Here is a 20,259-nt window from a genome sequence, read left to right on the forward strand (position 1 = left end):
AAATGTGCCCATCATTTTCTCTTTTGCGGTGTGGAAATAGTGTAAGAATAGTAGAATATTTATCACTACTCATTTGAATACACATATCCAAATTCACTATCGCCGAATACTATATCAAATATTGCATGACATAACATCTTGAAGAGAAAGCCGCAACAAGTTAATAAGCACATTCACAGAAAGTAACATCTCAAGTAGCACATTCGAGATAAAGAGGCTGAAATGAAATCTTTTTTTTTTCTTTTCTTTTTTTGGGGTTGCATTTTGATGTTGTTTACATTGGATATCATGCTCATAACTGCAGTTTGAGCCGAAGTATAGCTGTTGTTGCAGTTCGTCACAGTATAGCTGATGTTGTACACACAATCTCTCTGTTCTCTTCTCCAGATGCACATAAACCTATGCTGCTCGAAAAACATAATCACTGAACTGTGATGTAGCTTTCTTGTTTCATTTTCATAAGGTTGTTCTCGATATTCCGAAGTATGGGCCTGTAGCTGCACCAAACAAAGAAAGACATCAACTTTTTTCTCTTTAACAGAAACAACCAGAAAGAAGAAAGAGAAGGGAGGATATTTGAGAATGAAAACTTACAGGCGTGTGAGGTTGTTGTATGAGCGAGTAGCATGTTTGAGCTCAGCTGAAAGCTTCATGATCTCTGCTGCCAATGCCTCCGCTCGTGTCTGCTCTTTAGCAAGTTGATCCTATAGTAGATTAAACAATAAAATTGAAATCTTAAACAAATAGCCTTCCATCTCCATTAAAATAATTTAGACAACACATGCTATTTTATGAGAATGGCACAAAATCATATTGTGCAACACTATCTGAACCTAAAAGCTCAACCCACATAATCCAATTAAAACATGTCATTGTCAATACAAAATGCAAGCATGTACAGGTGACAGGCTGAATATCAACCTGTACCAATAATCTAAGCAGCTTCATTTCATGTCTAGAAATTTAATCGATATATTTGATATAACATTTTCATAAACATCAAATAGAAGAACAGAATTTTCTGAAATATCTTTTGCTTCCTATGTTTTCCTAATTATGTTACTTTTAGACAAGTATTTTTTACCGTAGCTGACTACAGCTAATTGTTGTACACAATTTGTTTCTTTTTCTTCTTACAATTAATCGTTATATGTCAGCTTATCTGGAATGATCATTCCAAATTACTTCCTAATCGTAAAATGCTCATGCACCCCATATTGCTTCATTATGACATAAGCACATTCAGTTATCAAAAAATCGACAAACTGTTTAAAGCAGCCATATAGTCTTATTTTTAACGAGAAAATTGCAAGAAAAATAGAAACTGGCACCAGGCTAAATATAGTGCCTTAACAATTATAGGAATGGGAGAGGAAAGTTGGTGCATCTCATATGAACTCAGAAATTCAGAATGCTGCTAAGTACTAGGCTTGTTTCCATCTTATATCATTAAGAACAAACCTTAAGCAAGAGGTTTTCAGCTACAACTTCTGCAGGGCCAGAGACATTTCCAACATTCTGGTCAGCTTCCACATGTAGTTGTGCATTGCTAGCACTTGATCGCAGTGAATTAACATGTTGAGATCTCAATTTATCTAGCAAGCTGCGGAGCTCTTCATTCTGTTTCAAGCAGTCCTTCACCTGCAGTTGCCGAGCACTTCATACATCTATACATGGAAAGATAGCAGCAGTGATGCCAAGAAAGAATATGCAGAATAGTAATCTTTAAAAAAATGCCCCCTTATTTTTATTTTAATTCCGGAGTCCTCATAACGTGCTAGGCCACAATAAACAGACCCTTAAATGAGTAAGCTGCCTCAACTTCAATCAAAGGGTTAAGCAAACCAACATATTTTGCTGAAAGAGTTTAATTTTTCATCTCAATTAAGCATCAGATTATATTTGGTAGAAGGAAGTCACTCCTTGTAAACAACTAAACATGAACAGTAAATATGAAGCCTATCATGCTTGAGACAGGAAGACTACTGGTGTACCAGGTGATGAACAAGAGCGTTTAAGTTGTACAGCAAAGGCATTAGTCAATATTTGATCTAATCCGAAGAGGGTTGCATTTTATAATCTTTTCTTTTTTTAAGACCTAATATTTTAGGATCCAGTATTTAAATGCCAGTGAGATAGGCATTGAATCCATTACTTAATGAATTTGGGAATATTTCGCATGATCCTTGCCTTTTCAGGCAGACATCCATGATTAATTGAATAACCTTAAACACCCAAATGAAGTTAAAGATAGCATTTCACCAAGATAAAATTCACGAGAAAGAGTTAAGAGGTAAATAAAATGTATTTCCGAACAACATTATTGCTTTCAACTAAGGCTTATAGGGTGTGATCTCATAGTTGCTTTGTAAGTCGTCTCTAGACATGGGACTTTAGTCAAAGCTACCACTGACACGTAGTAGAGGCGTGTGATATTTAAAATTTTCGATAATAGGCTGCATTATTTCTTGTCAAAAAAAGAAAGAGGTACAACAGTAAGGTTTGGATGATACAGTTGTCATTATTTGCAGAATTTATATCATACCTGGTTCTCCCACTGCACTGCAACCCCCATAGCATCTTGATAAGAAGACAACAAACTGGAGTTCTCTTCAAATAACCTTTCTATCTCTGAAGACTGTGAATCAATCTGGAAAAAAACACAGACTACTTTAGCATGCAATCAGTAGTGCAAAAATCGTAAAAAACAATACTGGTACCTCCATTAAGAGCTTTTGTCTACCACTCTCAAGTCTTTCAACCATCAGTGCCATATCATGCAACTGTTCTTCAAGTTTTGCCTTACTTTCCTGCCAAAGTTGATATAGCAATCATGACGCAATGAAGAGAATATATTATGAGATGAAAGGGGAAAAAACTAGGATTTTCTAGTTGGATATCATACAATTTGAAGGGAACTGTCAGCAACCCTTTTACGAGGAAGACCTTAATGGAAACAGCATATGATACCATGATAATTTTAAGAATACCAAAATACATCTGAGAGAATTCTAGTTTTGTTTTATTCTGCTAATCATTAGTCCACAGGAATATCAGTCCTATAAAATAGAATGAGTTAGCATTAAACGCATTGGGTCAATGAGAAAACGCCTCAGATCAGTTTCTACGCGGTAGAGATAAGATGATTTGTATATCTCTGAGCTGTTCAAAAAAAAATATCTATCCTTCTGAATAAGAGGAAAGTACGGAAAATTTTCCAATGCACAGAGAAAATGGTCCAACAGAAGATACAGTCTGCAATGGCGATTAAAATAAATACTACTTAAGAATGTAGCAATTAAAAATTATTGCATTAAGAGGAAGTATTCCAAGTAATATGGCAAATACATAGTAGCAAAAGAAAACTAAATACCATCATCCAAAACTTTAATACTAGATGTATTGCAATTTATGCATGAGCCTCCCAGAGCATATATATACATATATGTAGCATCAACAAAAAAACAAAAAAAACCATTGGATTTCATTAAGTATCATTAAAAAATATCATCCAAGTGAAATCTTGTGGATTACCAATGAAAATGCCTTGTGAGAAGCTGCTTCTGATTCCTCATCTGCATGAAAAACAAAAGCACCATGGAAGCCAATAATCAGGAAGATACATATTAAAGCATCAGAACAAAAATCTTTAAAAATGATGACTCTGACGTCATAAACTGGACCCCAACTGGAAGAAAAAGCACATCCACGGCTTACAGCAAAGGGACAAAAGCTGGAATTCACAGTCACACCTCAGAGATATGCTGAAGGCTAAGTAGATAATCATGAAATACGCTTATGCACAGAAAAGAGCATAACATTTCAGTCCTACTTATCCAGTTTTGAACTTTCTGTATCAATCTTTTTTTTTTCTATATTCCCATTTTATAATTCCACACTCATATGATGAATTCAGGATTACCTAACATGAGAACTAGTCTAAGGAATTAGCACGAACCAGTCTGACCGGTGCTTGGCTTTGGCAAGGTAATTTTAGATTTAGGCCCAAAGCCACAGCTTTCAATGCCCAAAAAATAACAGCTACGCTTGACCATTAGAGCTGGAATTTTTTTATTTGAGCGCAAAAAGAACGAGCGGATGTTAATTCTAAAATTTAAAACACCATCTCAATGCACTTTAAGAGAAATGTACTATTGCTGAGCATATTATAAACTATAGGGGTTTCGTGCTCTAGTTGACAATTATGAATTATGAAAGTAAATAATCGTGGGTGCCATCAGGAAACATATGCACTAGTGTATGAGGTTACTCAAAGCAATATTTACAGGGATTTTCTAAAAACAGACTGCAGATTCTGAGTCCAGTTGAAACACTGAAGATGGTGTTATAATGAGAAAAGTTATTCAATGAACTTGTCACACCTGAGACCTTTTTGGACAAAGCTAATAGTTTATCTTCAAGATCTTGTTTTTCAGCTGCAAGAGATGAGGCCCGGACCTGCTCCTCGATTAGTTTATGCTGCCCGTGTTGTCTCAATGTAGACTCTTGCTACAGTAGATCAAACAGTCAGATGACTAGAGCTGCTTAAATCAACCAAACTGAATACAGCCAGAAACAAGTGTCACCTGTAACTCTGACTTCAAATTCATTATTTCCTTCTCCATAGCAAGAACCTGTTCCTCCAAGTTACTTGTGGAGATGTTGCCATATGGATTTCCCAAGTTCTGTTGTTGCAGAGAATTTAACTCTGCTCTCAAGGCTGCAGCATCCTCCTCAGCCTTTAAAAGATAAAAACCATCAGAATTTGAAGGTCATGTAACAAGCCACTACATTAATATATCAAATTACATACTCTGTATTGTTCTTCTTCTGCCTCCTTTAACCGTTTTTTAATTGTCCGAAGTTGAGATAAAGCATCCTCCTACAACAAAATATAAGTGACAGTGAATAAAATATATACAATGACAGAGGGAATCAACTATCTCAAAATGAACACCTTTGCAACAGTTGCGGCATCTTTTTCAAGTGAGACATCATTCAAAGCTTTCCTCAAGGAAGGCAAACTATTATGTTCCTGCATGAGTTGCGATGAGAAGTAAAGAAAAATCATTAGGAGCTTCTCGAAGCAGTTATTTGGTTATTGCTAGCTGGAATAAATTAAACTTACCAAATCATTTAGACGCTTCAACAATGAATCATTCTCAACTTCCTTTTCTTTAAGCTGGCAAAAAGGTAACAGCTTGTAACTTGTAAGAATGAAAGTTTAGATTTCTCTATTTAAAATATAAACGATCAAGGTGAAGTATGTCACCTGAGACAATAGAAAATGGTTCTCCTTTTCCAGTTCTGCATTTCTACTTTCAAGCTCTTTAATTCGAGATTGCAACACATATGTATCTCTCTAAAATTGAGAAGGAGAACATCAGAATTGGAAAGACAAAACATTCAAAATTTAATGATAGGATATTTCCAGCACACGACATTATGTTAGGAAAACAAATACAGTAAGAAATTACTTCACAAAACTTGCAAGAACACATGAAAAATAAACACAGCTATATAGGCCAAAACGGTCTTCAAAAAATTAAAAAAATCAAACACACCGATATTTTCGCTAATTTATGTAATGCAATTCAAAAAGGAAAATGTACATGGTGATCTTGCAATCATTCATTACCATGAGTCAATATTTATTTGAACCAAAAAACCAGCAAGTTGTATTACTTTCTGTCAAAAGTTTAAACATATTTCCTACTTGCTATTGTGTACTCATGCCCAATCTCTACAACATACTTCACACCATCTATCTACCCTTTTTTTAAAAGAACCTGTAAAAATGATTGATCTGAACTCATTAGCCTGAAGATCAGCAACTCAGCTCATATCAACATATTTATAATGTATGCAGCTCAATGTTGTACATGTTTATATCGGTGTACGAGATATATTTGAGGGTTCAAACGTGTCTTTATGTATTGTGCATGCCATTGGTCACTACAAAAAGGAGCAACGCTGTGTGCCCGTTTTCAATCTTATAAGCATGTCAGAACAAAATACAAAAGCATGCGTAATACTAAGCTAACTTCCCCTGGCCAGTATTTACTGTTTTTTCATGTATAGTTGTTCCTAATTGAACCCATCTACGCCTATTCCGACCACAATAGAAAAACATTTCACTTTTTCTTCCCTTAAGATATGGCTAGCTAAAACAACAAGAGAAAGAAATGGAAGTAAATGTCAAAAAGGAAATGGTTAGAGCAATGAACAAGGAGATATGACAACCCGCATTCCAATTTAATATTAAAAAACAACGGTTGATATAATTTTCTTTGCTTAAGGTTCTACAAATGAAGAAATCTTAAATATAATTTTCTTTGCTTAAGGTTCTACAAACGAATAAATCTTAAATAGCTGTTGTAAAAAATGTGCATAGCTTTTTCTCAACTTATATAGTGTTTTTTTTAAAGGTTTTTATAGGACAATGGGGCAAAGAGCGTGTTTGTCAAGCAGTCAAGTGGCTTGTAAGCCACTTTTGTGGCTTAAGTGGCATATAAGCCACTTTGACATGTTTGGCAAATGTATTATTTTTGCTTATAAGCCACCAAAAAAAAAGCTAGGGTACCCTAGCTTATTTTCTAGTGGCTTCTATCTAAGACACAAGGTTTGACAAGTAAAAGACCAATATACCCCTCACCATTTCACAAAGTTCCACTCCATTTCTCTCTCTCTCTCTCCAATCCCGTTAAATGCTTTTGGGGCAATTTGACAACAATGATTGCTTACAAGCCACTCATTTGCCAAACACTCTACTTTTGAAAATGGATTATAATCCACTAAATTTACCAAACACTTTGGTTTATAATCTACTTGGCTTATAACCATTTTGCAAATGATAATCCAAGTGGGTTATAATCTAAAATTGCCAAACATGCTCTAAACTCCTTCCTAAATGCTAAAAGGATGTAGTTTCAAACTACCCAATCCCCATTTAGCTACTGAGAGATGCACAAAAAGATTTGGCAACTCTCACTCCAAATCCTAATTTAACTAATATTTTAAAAAATTGATCCAACATTGATATAGTTTCTTTGCTTAATGTTTTTCAAATGAAGAAATTTTAAAAAGTTCATAGTTCAAAAGATATGTTCCAAAGAAAAGAGCATAATCCAAATTTAACTAATAATTAAAAAAAATTCTATGCAACATTGATAGTTTTCACTGCTTGAAATCATAAAAACAAAATTTTTTAATGAATAGATATGAAATTCTTAAGACATGCTAACCTCTCCAATTCGACTCCCACTGTCAGATCTATTCCCTCCTGCATCAAATTAGGAAAAAAAATTAGAAAATCCAGATAAAATAATCTCAAAATCAATAGCAAATCTGAAGGAAAAAGAATCCTACCAAAATTATTCAAAAATTCCGATTCCGAACCCGACGACGCCTTCTGCAATCTCTCGGCCGCTCTCTTCTGGCGAATCTCTTCCAACTAACACAAAACTAACAAAGTTTATATAATTTTTTTGAAAAAATTTAAAAAGAAGTGTATGAAATTAAAAGAGGAGAAAGAGATCTATACCGTTCGTCGACCTAGAGACGCGTGATGCGCTTCCATGGCCGACGAATGAAACTTTTTCTGACGATTCGCCGGCGAATTTTTTATTTTTCGGCGTCGATACGGCGGCGATCGCGTATTTTGTTTCCTGTCGTATCCGAAATGTTAGCGGTCTGGTATTCCGCAGGTTCGTTGAAAAGGGATATCGGGTTGGTCAGAACTCAGAAGGAAGTCCAAGTTTGCTTATATTTGGTTTGGGCCGGCCCACGACGTATGTAACCCCAACACTCCAACGCCACCCGCCCCCCCAGGGAACACGAGATGAAGCGCATGATAGCCAACTTTAGATTATAATCCGCTTAGCTTATAATTTATAAATAACTTATAATTTAAGTGGATTATAATTTAAATTATTTGATAAATTTAGTAGATTATAATTTATTCTTTAATAATGAAGTGTTTGGTAAATGAGTGGCTTATAATCCTCTTTGTTGTCAAAATGACTAAAAAGAAATTGGAGATATAAAAAGAAGGCTTTGTAATTTTCTTATATGATAATGGGTAGAATGGTCTTTTACTCGACCAGACTATGTGACTTCAGCCGCTTTGACCAGCTGTGAAGGAGATTTTTTTTTTTTTTTTTTAAATAGACCCATTTTAGAAAATATTTAGCAAAAGAAAATAATTAACAAAAACAACTGTTTTGTTAAATATTTAGCAAAATCGATCTCTTTTTTTGCTAACTCATCAAGGCAGGTCAAAAGAGGCCGGTTTTGCAAAATATGGAATTCAAAACACACGCGACTACTAGTCTCATGTGTATAGGGCTTGCTAATAGGGGCCTAAGCACCATAGAGAAAACCCAAGGGACTAGTAGTCCCGTGAGTTTTTTGTGCAATAGTAAAAAAACCACGGGGGATTACTAGTCCTGTGAGTTACTATGCAATAGCAAAATCAACGGGTCTACTAGTCCTATGGTTTTATAGAGATGCCCAAACATGCACACTTCCATTCCAACTTATATAATGTGTATATACAATATCACATGTATTTGTTGGGCCGACATTGGGCAAAGTCTCTGTAACCTACAGGGCTAGTAGTCTCATGGGTTTTTTGCTACTCCACAGAAAATTCACGGTACTACTAGTCTCGTGGGTTTTTTGTGTGGTGTTTAGACCCTGATTAGCGAACCCTAAACACACATAGCCCCATGTGTTTTGAATCCCATATTTTACAAAATTGATCTTTTTTGTCAGACTTGGTCATGTAGACAAAAAGATCTCGATTTTGATAAATATTTAGCAAAATGGTTGCTTTTGCTAAATATTTTTAAAAATCTGTCTCTTTCAAAAAATTATTCCATAGTGAAACATGCTCTAAGGGGCTATTTGGTTGGATGGAAATAGTGTTGCAAATGTAAAACCGAATTTATAACTACATTGTTCAGTTTATAACTTTGTAATTAGAAAATGTAAATGGACTTCAATTTTGTAGAAAAAACTTGCAATAAATATCACAGCCAAATTGATGGTAGGAAAACCTATGATGTTCAAAAAAGATAATTTAAAAATAATAATTCCATGTAATTAAAAAAACTTATAAACCCCAAACAGAAAAAAAACTTAAACACTAAGGTTGCCTTATATAACAATTTTTTGTAGCTTTGTTCCAACCAAACACTAAAGTTGCATTTGAAAATATATTTCTTATAATATAATTACATACATCTAAACATTGAATTTAAAGTTAATTTACTGCAATTTATTTTTTCAGCAAACCTCAGCTTTCTTTTCTTCTTCACTTTGGTTTCTTTGTAAGTGTTAGAAACATTAACATGAAGTATTATAATTTCCTATTTTACCATCCAAATTAAAATTATACCTGTAATTTTTAAGTCCATGTTATTTTATATAAAAATAGAATATTTTACTAACATGAATTTTTTGGACAATTAGAAAACCTATACTTTCTTTTTTTACATTTTTTTAATTAATACAAAATCGAACCCAAGACCATGATAGGCATATCAGAATCTTCCAACCATCTAGATCACCCGAGGTGGGTAACTAACTAAATTATACTTAAATTAAAGGTAACATGATTAAATTACCATTCTCATGGTGTTATATTGTTGTTAAAACCCTTTAATGTCACGTCCTTAACCTCCTGACTAATAATCTAATGATACAACAGCCAAATCATCTTCTTTAGAATGATACATATCAGATAAGAGGTAATTTCATAGCTCAGCAACAGCTGCGAAGACGCTCATGCTGTAGTCATACATACTCATATTAGGACTGAAACAAGATAAATACAAAACAAAAACAATACTGCATCTCAACAAAATGCTAAACATTATTATGTTTAATTGACTTAATATTCCTTTTCTAACAAAGTGATTGTTTTAATAGAAATATTGAACCTTCTAATTTTATTCTTTAATAGTGAAATAAATGACAAAATCGAGGGGAAAATGTAATATCAAAGATAGAATAGCAACTATTGTGATTTGGGATAACTTTTAATAAATCTTACGATTCTTCGTAGGGGTGGAAATGAACCAAATAATTAACAGATAATTCGATAATCGTTTGAATAACTATTCCGTCATATTCGATTCGATAGCTCATTTACCACTAAACAATTTTTTTTGTTTAGTATTCGAGTTTACTAACGAATAGAATTTAACCAAATGGATATTCAATTTGTTTGACTATTTAATATTCGTTTAATATTTGATCACACCTTATTATTTGTATATTATTGCACATATGATGTCATATTTTTAACTCACTTACCATTTCTACTTAAGTTTTATATGCTGATTTTAAGACTTAAATAATCTTAAATCTTTTTTCTAATTAAAATTTTAATTTAAATATATACATCATATATTATAAAGAAATATTTTTTATTTATGAATTTTAATATTATTTGAAAATCAAATTTTTAGCATAATAAATATACTTTGATATTCGATAAATACTCGTAAATACTCATGAATATTTATCAAATACCAAGTATTCGAGTTCGAATTCGAAAAACTAGATATATGAATATTAGAGTCTGCATTCAAATTCGATAATTTTAAACAAATACAAACACGAACATCTTAGTATTCGATTGTTTACCACCCCTAATTCTTCATGTGCATAGAGAAAAACTTTTTTCACCACCTTTTTTTTCTCCCCTTGTATAGTTGTGCTGTCTACAAGTGTTTTGGTAAATTAGGTTACACTGTCTCCTTCGCTCTAAAACGGATCAAGATTGTTTCATTGATCATCAGTTTGACACGTGATGAACTTCAAACTGGTAGCATTATCTTGTTTTAGAAATGGAAATTAATAGGCAACCTTGTAATAAAAAGTAGTAAAATATACAGAAAAAACCTTACCAAATATCAATATGCGATTTAAAGAGGCCTATAATCTAGTTCAAATCTATATATATCTCGATTGAAATTGCATTCCATTAAAAAACAACTTTACTTTTACATCATCATCGAAAAAATCATTTTATTACGGCATTTTGCAACAATTCTTTTTTTTTTTTTAGAAAAGGACCAAATATTAAAATGTAGTAAGGAATCATGCCAGCTCGGATTAGATGATATGCCGAAATCAACATCTCCTCCATCCAAAGTCCAAACTCTACAATGATTAATCGTTACTGTGTGGGTGTAGTAATCACATTGGCTACCTTGTCCCCCAGTCCTTTAACTTGAGAAAAAACAACAAAATTAAATGAAAATTATCCACCCCCAATTCTTTTTTGAATTAATAATTAATTAATTTTTAATAATCTAATAAGAACAAGAGATCTTTCTCGATCAATCCAATTGCCCCTCATTCTTTGAGAATCAGAAAGATCATTTTCGGGTTTGAACAATAAAAGTGTCAATATCATGTAGAAAGATCTTCCATATACCTAGAATAATTTTTGCAATGCTCCCATGAGTTTTTGACAAATATTTTCCAACTCAAAGTAGAATAATAATCAGCGTTATTTTGTTAATTGAAGACCTTAAGGCCTCGTTTGGCAAAGTTTTAAGGAAGAATGATTAATGAGAAGGATTAACATAGTTAACCTATTCGATAATCTGAAGGACTAAATTATTAACCCGTTATAAAAGTTTTATTTTAACCCTTATGATCATTTGTAGTGTTTGGGAATAATAAGGATTTTGACTATTTTCTTTATAATTAGAAATGTTAACTCTTAATCCTTCTAAATAGGAATATTAGTAAACTCCTTATTTTGAGGGGTTAACTCATTTTAATCCCTCTAGAAGAGTTAATTTAACCCTTCTATATTTTTTATGTTTGGCAATTTATGAAGGGTTAACTCACTTTAAACCTTGTATAGATTTTATATGTTTGACGGGTTAAGAAGGGGTTAAGTCTCCTTAACCCCTCACTTAACCTTTTACCAAACGATACCTAAGTTTTTAACAGTTATTTCCCACCTCCGCGCAGAATAATTGGAATTTTTTTTTGTAAACTTAAACACCTTCTAGAACAACTCTATTTATTGAATTTAAATTGAAAACTTCATGATACATTTTTATTGCAAATGTTGATCGAACCCCAACTTTACCAATCCCTATAGTATCACTTGAGCCCTTTTACACCGTTGTGGTTATCGATCAATTTTCTCCAACACATATTAAACATCAACTTCGGCATTCTTGAAATCAAGTATCTCAATGTAAAAGAAAAGAGCTCATAAAAGATTGCAAACTGCCATGAGTTTTGAAATAAAATAAGAGGCAACAGACTTAGGGGGTGTTTGGTTCAATTTTTACAAATTATAGGAAATATTTTCCACCTAAAATATGATTTCCTTGTATTTATTAAAAAAAAATATAGGAAAAGTTTTGAGAAGTCAAAAAGTATCATTTTTCCTTGTTTTTTTACTCTGCTTGTTTGGTTCAAAACAAGAAAATGACCAATAATTTTATAGAAAATAGCAAGATTTTCTATAATTTATAGAAATTGAACCAAACACCCCCTAAATTTATAAAAAAGTGTCAATGCGGTGTCAAATTTCTGCGTGATTTCCGCTCATTTTGAGAGAAAATTGATTTCTGTAAATTTTGATATTTTTTTGTACTTTACAGAAAATATTTTTGTAATTTGAACCAAACACAGTTTACGAAAATCAACAGAAATTTTTTAATTACAGAATTGCCATTGTAAGACATTTTGAAAGAAAAAATTCTATCAAATTGTGCAACCAAACACCCCCTTTAAAACATATACTTAGCTGAATAATCATATTTATTGCATGGTTGCCTTTACATCACGGGGCATGCATGCATGAAGCCACGAAGTGAAGGAAACTCTTTTTTCCTATTTTTGCAAATGCGTGCGATAAATTCCCAGTCAATCAATACTGCAAAACAAGAGCATAATAAACCTTGAAAAACGAACAACACTGAAAGAAATCGTCCCTTTATAAATTTTAGACACAGCGAACAGGGAAAAACATAACTCATCGATTATTTTATTCATAATAACTAGCTTGCACCCCGTGCAAAGCACAACCTCTAATTTTTTTTATTTCTGCTACAGTAATTCTGTATTTCAATACAGTTTTTATAAGTGATACAGTATCATTTTTCAAATGCCATAGCATCCCGTCTTAGGTACAGTAATTATTGCTACAGTAATGTTTTTAAACGTTACACCTTCCGCTTGTGCTACAGTAATAATACTATAGTAATCCATGCAGCATGAATAGTGGATCATGGATCCCCCTAAATATGCTACAGTAATAATATTGTGATAATTTATTGTAACATTTATTATAATATGAATAATGAATTTTGGATCCTCGCGTTATTATTGAGGAACAGATGAGAGCGAAGGGGGGAAAGAGATAGAGCTTGCGCAACGCACCAACGGAGCTTTGTGGAAAGATCCTATTAGAAGGGCCTCTATAGAAAATCACATAGCAAGCAGAATGGGCTGGGCCGTCTGCAAAGTTTTTTCCAATGGGCTGGGCCTCGCTGGAAACTAAAACCCTCTGTGGCGGCCGGCGGAACGAAATCTGAAATTTCAAAAAAGTTTTCCCCTTCTCACTCTCTTCTCATTCTTTTTTCGATGCCCTAATCCCTCAATTCTCAGTTTTCGACCATAGATTCGATCGAAGGAGATCAGAATAAGGAGATTTTCGCGCCATGAGCTTCGTCGATCGGTCGGCGTCGCTGCTGGCCACGTGCGGCGGCGACACCGTCAAGCTCTTCGACGTCTCCGTCGACTCCGGCGATCCCTGCGCCCTCAGCTACTCGCCGACCCCTGGATCTCAAGTTAACTGCGTCAAATGGAACCACACTAGTAATTTCCCTCTCTTTTTATATCGATTGTTTAGTTCTTCGATGATGCTCTTGATCAAGGTGAAGTTTTGAGCGTAATGTGAGATTTTTGATGATGATTGTTGTAGATCTTGTAGTTGCAAGTGCTGGAGATGATAAGAAGATTTCGTTGTGGCGTAAAAATGGTGAAAGTATGGGGTCTGTTCCTTTCTCAGGGAATGAGAATGGTGATGATTTGGAGGTAAAAACTGCAATTTGCTGACGAAATTGATATGTTTACTGGTGCAGTAGGGGAAGTACTAGTGTTATGCAGCTCTTCTTTCATTAAGTGAGTCTATGGTACATATATAGACACGTTAACAATATTGAGATTCCATGAGGAAAAAAACAATACTAATATGACTCGATTGAGTCGGTAGTAACCATACATGCTCACTATATGATATGTCAGAATATACATTATGGAGTTCATAAAAAATTGTGTAATAACTGTATCAGGGCTTAGAATGTAAGAAAATATAGGTGGTTGAATCAAATCTGTTTAAACTCAGTTAGATTGATGCATATCGCTCTCTGGTCTGTTCATTTTTTTTAATACTCAAAATGATGGGGGAAAAAATCTCAAACTTGACCAGAACACGCCTCACCATACTACAGGTATGTTAACCAGGAATTCCTTGTTAAGAAGTGTTTAGTAGCAAATACCCCTAGTTCCTGTGTTTCTTGTCCTTTAAAAAAAAAATCTGCTCGGTAGTTGATACTTGAGCCAAAATTTGGCCGGCTTCTGTTAAAGTCGAGGACATAAATTCGAATCTAATGATAACTTGGTAGTTGATACTGTAATTTCTTATCTCAGCATAAGACAATTCTCATAGGTGATCATGTCTTTCTTCACCTCAAATTCTATTTGTTACCTTTCAATGCAACATGTATCCTTTTGTTATCCGACCAAAATGGGTTTTTATTTTGATTTAAGCTAGGATCTTTTCCTACATTTGACTGCAAAGCACATGAAATGTATTATCAACTTTTGGCTTCTACCCACAAGCATCATCAATTTAAATCTTATGCTGCAGGAGTCTGTAGTAACTATCAGTTTTAGCAACAAAAGTTCTAGGTACCTTTGTTCTGGGGGAAGTGGTCGGATTGTTAGAATATGGGATTTGCAAAGGAAGCGTTGCATCAAATGGTTGACTGGTCATACTGACGCAATAACTGGTGTTATGTACAACTGCAAAGATGAACATTTGGCATCAATCAGTATGAAGGGGGATCTTATTCTCCACAACCTTGCTTCTGGAGCAAGGGCTGCTGAACTCAAGGATCCACTTGGCCAGGTTGTTTGGTTGTTTTTTTCCTCCTACTATTTGCCTGTGTAGTGTAGGTGAAAAGTGTTTTTGTTGCCATTGATATCTAGGTCTGTATCTTATATTGATGTTTATAATCATGCCAATGCTTTAAGGTCAGGTATTAAGGGTGCTCGATTATTCTCGACTTAGTAGGCACATTTTGGTTACAGCAGGTGATGGTGGATCTGTACATCTATGGGATACAACTGGTCGAGTTCCAAAGGTAAGTCATACACGGTTAACTCCAATGTCAAAATTTGTAATGCGAAACTCCTATGCTTCTTTGCTCTGACCGGGGAATAATCATGAAAGTATAAATAAAGCGAAAACATAAATGGCTTTGATTTTTCTAATTGCTCCTAGCTCTACACTGCTGGCATCCTAATTTGTAATAAAGTGCTGACACTCTTGAAATAAAATAACATGTGGTTGATCATTGGTATTCCCTGGTCTCCATATCTAAGGCACTGTGCTTGTTCACATGATTAGATGATGAAGGAAATGAGAAAGAATTAGGACCTTGGGGGAAAGGATGATCATCATACTGAATTTATTTTGCAGGTATCATGGCTGAAACAACATTCTGCACCTATATCTGGTGTTTGCTTCTCACCATCAAGTGACAAGGTATGTTTTCTCAACTTAATTCATCTATTTGGTTAGATAAGAAAAGCGTGCATATTTTTAAATATGTGGTAACCAGGTATGTGGAATTCTTGTTTTCTACAACAGGTTATTGTTGATTTTTAATTTTCTTGATGCATGTTAACTAATGTCCCCTAAGTCCTAACAAATGTTTCCTTGATAGATCATTGCCAGTGTTGGTCTGGATAAAAAGTTATATACATTTGATTCCGGGTCAAGAAAGCCTACATCATGTATTCCTTATGAGGCACCCTTCTCTTCACTAGCATATAGCGACGACAGCAACATACTAGCGGCTGGAACAAACAGCGGACGTGTAGTATTTTATGATGTTCGGGGAAAACCTCAACCTTTTACTGTTCTTCGTGCATATGTTAGTTCTGAGGTATAGTATCTGTTGAAAATACTTCAGTATGAAGATTATTATCACTGAAATTACATGTATTGTCCTATACTAGTATACTTCTGCCTATGTCCTTTATACACTTGACCCGGTGATACAAGTTCTTTCTTGTCTTGTCTGTCATGTTGATAGTATCGTGTTCTTTTATGCTTTGTCAATTGACATTAATTTTTCTGCATTTTATCAGGCTGTTACGAGTTTGTGCTGGCAGAGGTCGAAGCCTGTCATTGTCAGTGAGAATAATTGCACTGCTGAAGCTGCTCTTCTTGGTGGTATAAATGAAGATTCTGTTCTTATGCCAGACCCACTGCCTTCCATAGCAGTGTCAAACTTTACTTCAGCAGCTGCATTGTCGAGCTCTCATTCTTCAATCAACAGATCCACCAGTGGATCTGTATCAAGTGCCTCGTATTCACCAATGTTACCAGAGGAAACTCCAGCAAAGAGTCGCTTATGGAAAGGTGGATCTTTGTCAAGGCTACATGCACCTCATTCTGGCTATGACACGAAGGACGATATGGATGTATTTTCTCCACTTGTAGACGTTCAGCCAATTACTCCGTCTCTAAGCAACTGGTGGGATGAAAATGATGCAAAAAAGGATAATGCTCTCCTTGATAAGAAGTCTTCAATCCTTGCTGCCTCCTCAAGGAGATTCCCATTTACTGAAGGCAACAGTGACTCTCATCCGACCTCTGATTGGTTGTCTGATACAACTTCCAAACAGGTATAATAAATAACTGCTCAGCCCGCTTTTCCTCTTTGTAATCTGTGTGTATGTTTGCTGTTCTGTATTGCTGCCAGAAATCAAAGTTATTAGATTTTTATCACCTTCCTCTCAGTGAGTTCTCCGCATGCTGTTGCAAAGCGTAAGTCATGCCTGTTGGATACATATAAATATTTATTTGCACTTGAATGGCTAATGACTAGTCAAGTTTGGGGCATTAGTTGAAAATCTCATTGGAGATGATAGATGATCGATGCGATCTCTAACATCCTAGTTACTTTAGCAGACTATACGTATGTGATAAATGAGAATGACACAAAAACTCAAACACAGGCTAGTTGCCTTCTTTCTTCAGCTTCTTTTGTCACTGAGAGGACAAAACTGAAACACTGGGATCTAAGACCTCTCAATTTTTTCCTTTTTATCACTTTGTTTTTTGGAATAGTATTTTTTGCTGCATTTTGCTGTTGTCAACTCTACTGCACCTGGTACAAACTGCACTGATTGGTCTGTTCCATCTTTTCATGCAGGATGATGATCTTGCATCAGAAACAAGTGCAACACCTGTTGCACCTTTGAAGAGCGACTCATCATTGTCTCCAACTCCTCCTGAAGCTTGGGGTGGAAATGCATTGCCTGACAAATTAACCCATCGCCAACAGCCAACCTCTATGTTTTCACGTGGTTCTGTATCATTACCCTTCGACTCTACATTTGCTGGCCTACATGATACATCTTCAGCCATTAGTCGCTCGACTATAAACTCTTTGACAAGTACTAGATCAAAATCTACAAACTTGCAGAGCAGAGTTACCTTTGCAAGTGAGAGCTCTACTTTTTCAGAGTCTTCATCTGTTTACAGTTCAAGTTCTTTTTCCACGTCATTAGGGAGCAAAGTAATGGCATCATCAGCCAATACAGAGTTGCCAGGATTAATACAATCAACACTTCCCCGGAGATATTCAACTTATGCTGAAAGAATAAGTACAACCTCGACGTTTGGCGACGGAATAGGTTCGGCAATGGGTTCACCAAAATCAAAGAAATCTGGTCTGGAAACTAGGGAAGCACTTTTAAACAACCTACAATTAAGGCAAGATTCATCAACTTCCATGGGATTTGGGAGCCTTCCAGCAATCAATGTAATAGTCAGACATCTACATCTACTTCATGAAAATCAAAGTTTAGAATGAGAAATTTAAGTGTTCATGTTTATTTCTTAATAGGGACAGGCGTCTCAATTGCCACAGACCCTTGGTCAGCCTGTAGATCAACAACAGGGTTTTTCTTCATTTTCACTTCAGCTAGTACAACGAACTCTTGAAGAAACTTTGGGTTCTGTACAAAAGTCTATTCATGAGGATGTGAGGAACCTTCACATCGAGCTGCTAAGGCAATTCCATCTGCAGGAGGTATGTATCATATCTGCTCAAAATGTACTTGAAGTTAAATGCATGCATAGTATCATGATATATATTGGAATTGTACTCTAACAGGGTAAAAGTTGCTATCTTTCATGAGCATCTAATAAAATCTAGCCTGCACATACTATATACAACAATGGAGCCAGTGCTGAAATAATTAAGAAATACTTGCACAGAGCGATTAGTGTTACCTCCGTGAGAGTCGAAAATGTCCATAAACACTCTTATCAATGCACTTTTTAGTATATTTCTTCCACGCTATCACACGTAACTTCATTGGAGAGTCTAGAATTAAATTATCATTGTATTCCTCTTTATTTTGAACTCTGTCTGTTGCCTTAAGAGAGACACCAGCATTTCAGTTTAAAGACGAGCTGTAGTCATCTTTTAAGTTCCATCAGATAGCATCACACGATATAAACAAATTTCTGAAATGCAGCATACATAACTAAACTTATATAGTGGTCTGAGCAGTATAAACATAAACTATAGTGGTTACAAGCTGGGTTTTCTCTTTATCTTGAACTTTCAAAATCCTGATGAGAAGCACCAACACTACAGTTTAAAGCCATGCTAAAGTACCCGCTGCTCAAGTTTTATTTGTAGCTTCTTCTCCAATATTAACGAATTTCTGACATGTGTAATATAACTGTTAGTTTATGATGTTTTACAATCAGTTTAGAACTAAACTAGTTGTATGTTACCTTATCATTCTAGGATTAACATTTCGCTTTCATCTATTTGAGTCATCTACAGACAACAAAAACAAGAACAAGAGCAACAACGACAACAACAACATCAACCAAGCCTTTATCCCAATTTTGGGTGGGCTACATGAATCATAATTCAATTCCGCTGAGGATTGTTCCTGCACTCAGTCAATATCATATCCTTCTTAATTGCTTCCAATCAAGTTGTTTTACGTTTGCCTCTGGTTATTCTTTTGCCATTAATTATAATCTTACCGTTTTTCCTAATTGTTGCATTTAATGGCCTCTGTAGCACGACATCTGTTTAAGTCATCTTCTTATACAACTAGTTTGTCAACAATAATGGTATTTCTTCTTGGCTATTTGATCATTTTGCTACTAATGGTACTAAGTTTGTTCATTTCTATACAACAGACGGAAATGACAAGCCTGCTGAATTCAGTCCTAGAAAAGCAAGACGAGCTGATGAAGGAAGTTCAAAATCTGAGAAGGGAAAACCAGCAGCTCCGTCAGTTACTCTAGATTCTTGGTCGAGGTTTTGTTCGCATTTTAGATGACGCTCTGCGGCTTGCTTGCAGCAAAATTAAAGCTTGTCGTTTTCAGCTGATTTGACAAATCGTGTGGGAATTCTTTAATTTTTTTTTATCTCTGTAGCATTGTGTATATAATATATCATGTGGTAGAAAATTCACGAGCAGAAAAAAAAAAGAGAAGACTTTCTTGGTTGTAAAAGAGGGGAAAAGCTAGTGTTATAGATTGTGAATTTCCCATGTCGGCTGAGGAGTACTCAGCACCTGATTCCTACCTGTATCTTGGTTGATTAATTGATTTTGTCTCAGCATTGAAGATGTGAAAGAGTGGGGAAAAGCTAGTGTTGATTGTGAATGTCCCATGTAGCACCTGATTGCAATTGTCAGCACAATTGAAATCCTCTAGACAACAAATTTTTTGCTCTTATTTTGATACTGAACCAAAGATTGTCGGACAATTTATCTCATCTCGAATTTACTTATATGGCACTTGTATCTCGTTGGACTCTCGCAAACTTGTTGAACCTCGTAAGACAATTGACGCAGTTTGGGCTGTTCAAGTACTTTGTTCAACTTACGTTAACGTACAACCGTGGAATACGCAAGACCGCGAACATTAGGCAGAGAGTTACT

General features: G+C 34.9%; 2 protein-coding genes across 2 annotated transcripts; one reads left to right on the top strand and one right to left on the bottom strand.

Annotated features, from left to right (window-relative positions):
• On the bottom strand, positions 87–7,731 carry LOC109820331 (lamin-1). Its single transcript, XM_020386459.1, has 15 exons — positions 7,544–7,731; positions 7,369–7,453; positions 7,245–7,282; positions 5,273–5,362; positions 5,129–5,182; positions 4,958–5,035; positions 4,814–4,882; positions 4,587–4,739; positions 4,383–4,509; positions 3,535–3,575; positions 2,721–2,810; positions 2,546–2,650; positions 1,462–1,641; positions 595–704; positions 87–497 (listed from the first exon to the last, which is right to left on the bottom strand). Exons 1-15 carry the CDS (start codon positions 7,577–7,579, stop codon positions 422–424), a joined length of 1,332 nt encoding a protein of 443 aa, XP_020242048.1. The 5' UTR covers positions 7,580–7,731; the 3' UTR covers positions 87–421.
• Positions 13,581–19,981, top strand: LOC109819680 (protein NEDD1). The gene is made up of 10 exons (XM_020385497.1): positions 13,581–13,860; positions 13,967–14,079; positions 14,915–15,175; positions 15,306–15,410; positions 15,749–15,814; positions 15,996–16,217; positions 16,423–16,962; positions 17,493–18,104; positions 18,189–18,374; positions 19,511–19,981. The coding sequence occupies exons 1-10, from the start codon at positions 13,704–13,706 to the stop codon at positions 19,616–19,618; spliced, it is 2,370 nt and encodes a 789-aa protein (XP_020241086.1). The 5' UTR covers positions 13,581–13,703; the 3' UTR covers positions 19,619–19,981.

The sequence above is a fragment of the Asparagus officinalis genome, chromosome 8 (genome assembly GCF_001876935.1).
Source record: "Asparagus officinalis chromosome 8, Aspof.V1, whole genome shotgun sequence".
NCBI classification, from domain to species: domain Eukaryota; kingdom Viridiplantae; phylum Streptophyta; class Magnoliopsida; order Asparagales; family Asparagaceae; genus Asparagus; species Asparagus officinalis.

Excerpts from the sequence above, each read along its gene's own strand:
- LOC109820331 (XM_020386459.1), bottom strand. The coding sequence starts at position 7,579 with ATGGAAGCGCATCACGCGTCTCTAGGTCGACGAACG. Across the intron at positions 2,651-2,720 it reads GACAAAAGCTCTTAATGGAG|ATTGATTCACAGTCTTCAGA; the intron begins GTACCAGTATTG and ends GTTTTTTTCCAG. Across the intron at positions 705-1,461 it reads CTGAAAACCTCTTGCTTAAG|GATCAACTTGCTAAAGAGCA; the intron begins GTTTGTTCTTAA and ends AATCTACTATAG.
- LOC109819680 (XM_020385497.1), top strand. The coding sequence starts at position 13,704 with ATGAGCTTCGTCGATCGGTCGGCGTCGCTGCTGGCCACGTGCGGCGGC. Across the intron at positions 15,411-15,748 it reads CAACTGGTCGAGTTCCAAAG|GTATCATGGCTGAAACAACA; the intron begins GTAAGTCATACA and ends TTTATTTTGCAG. Across the intron at positions 15,815-15,995 it reads TCTCACCATCAAGTGACAAG|ATCATTGCCAGTGTTGGTCT; the intron begins GTATGTTTTCTC and ends TTTCCTTGATAG.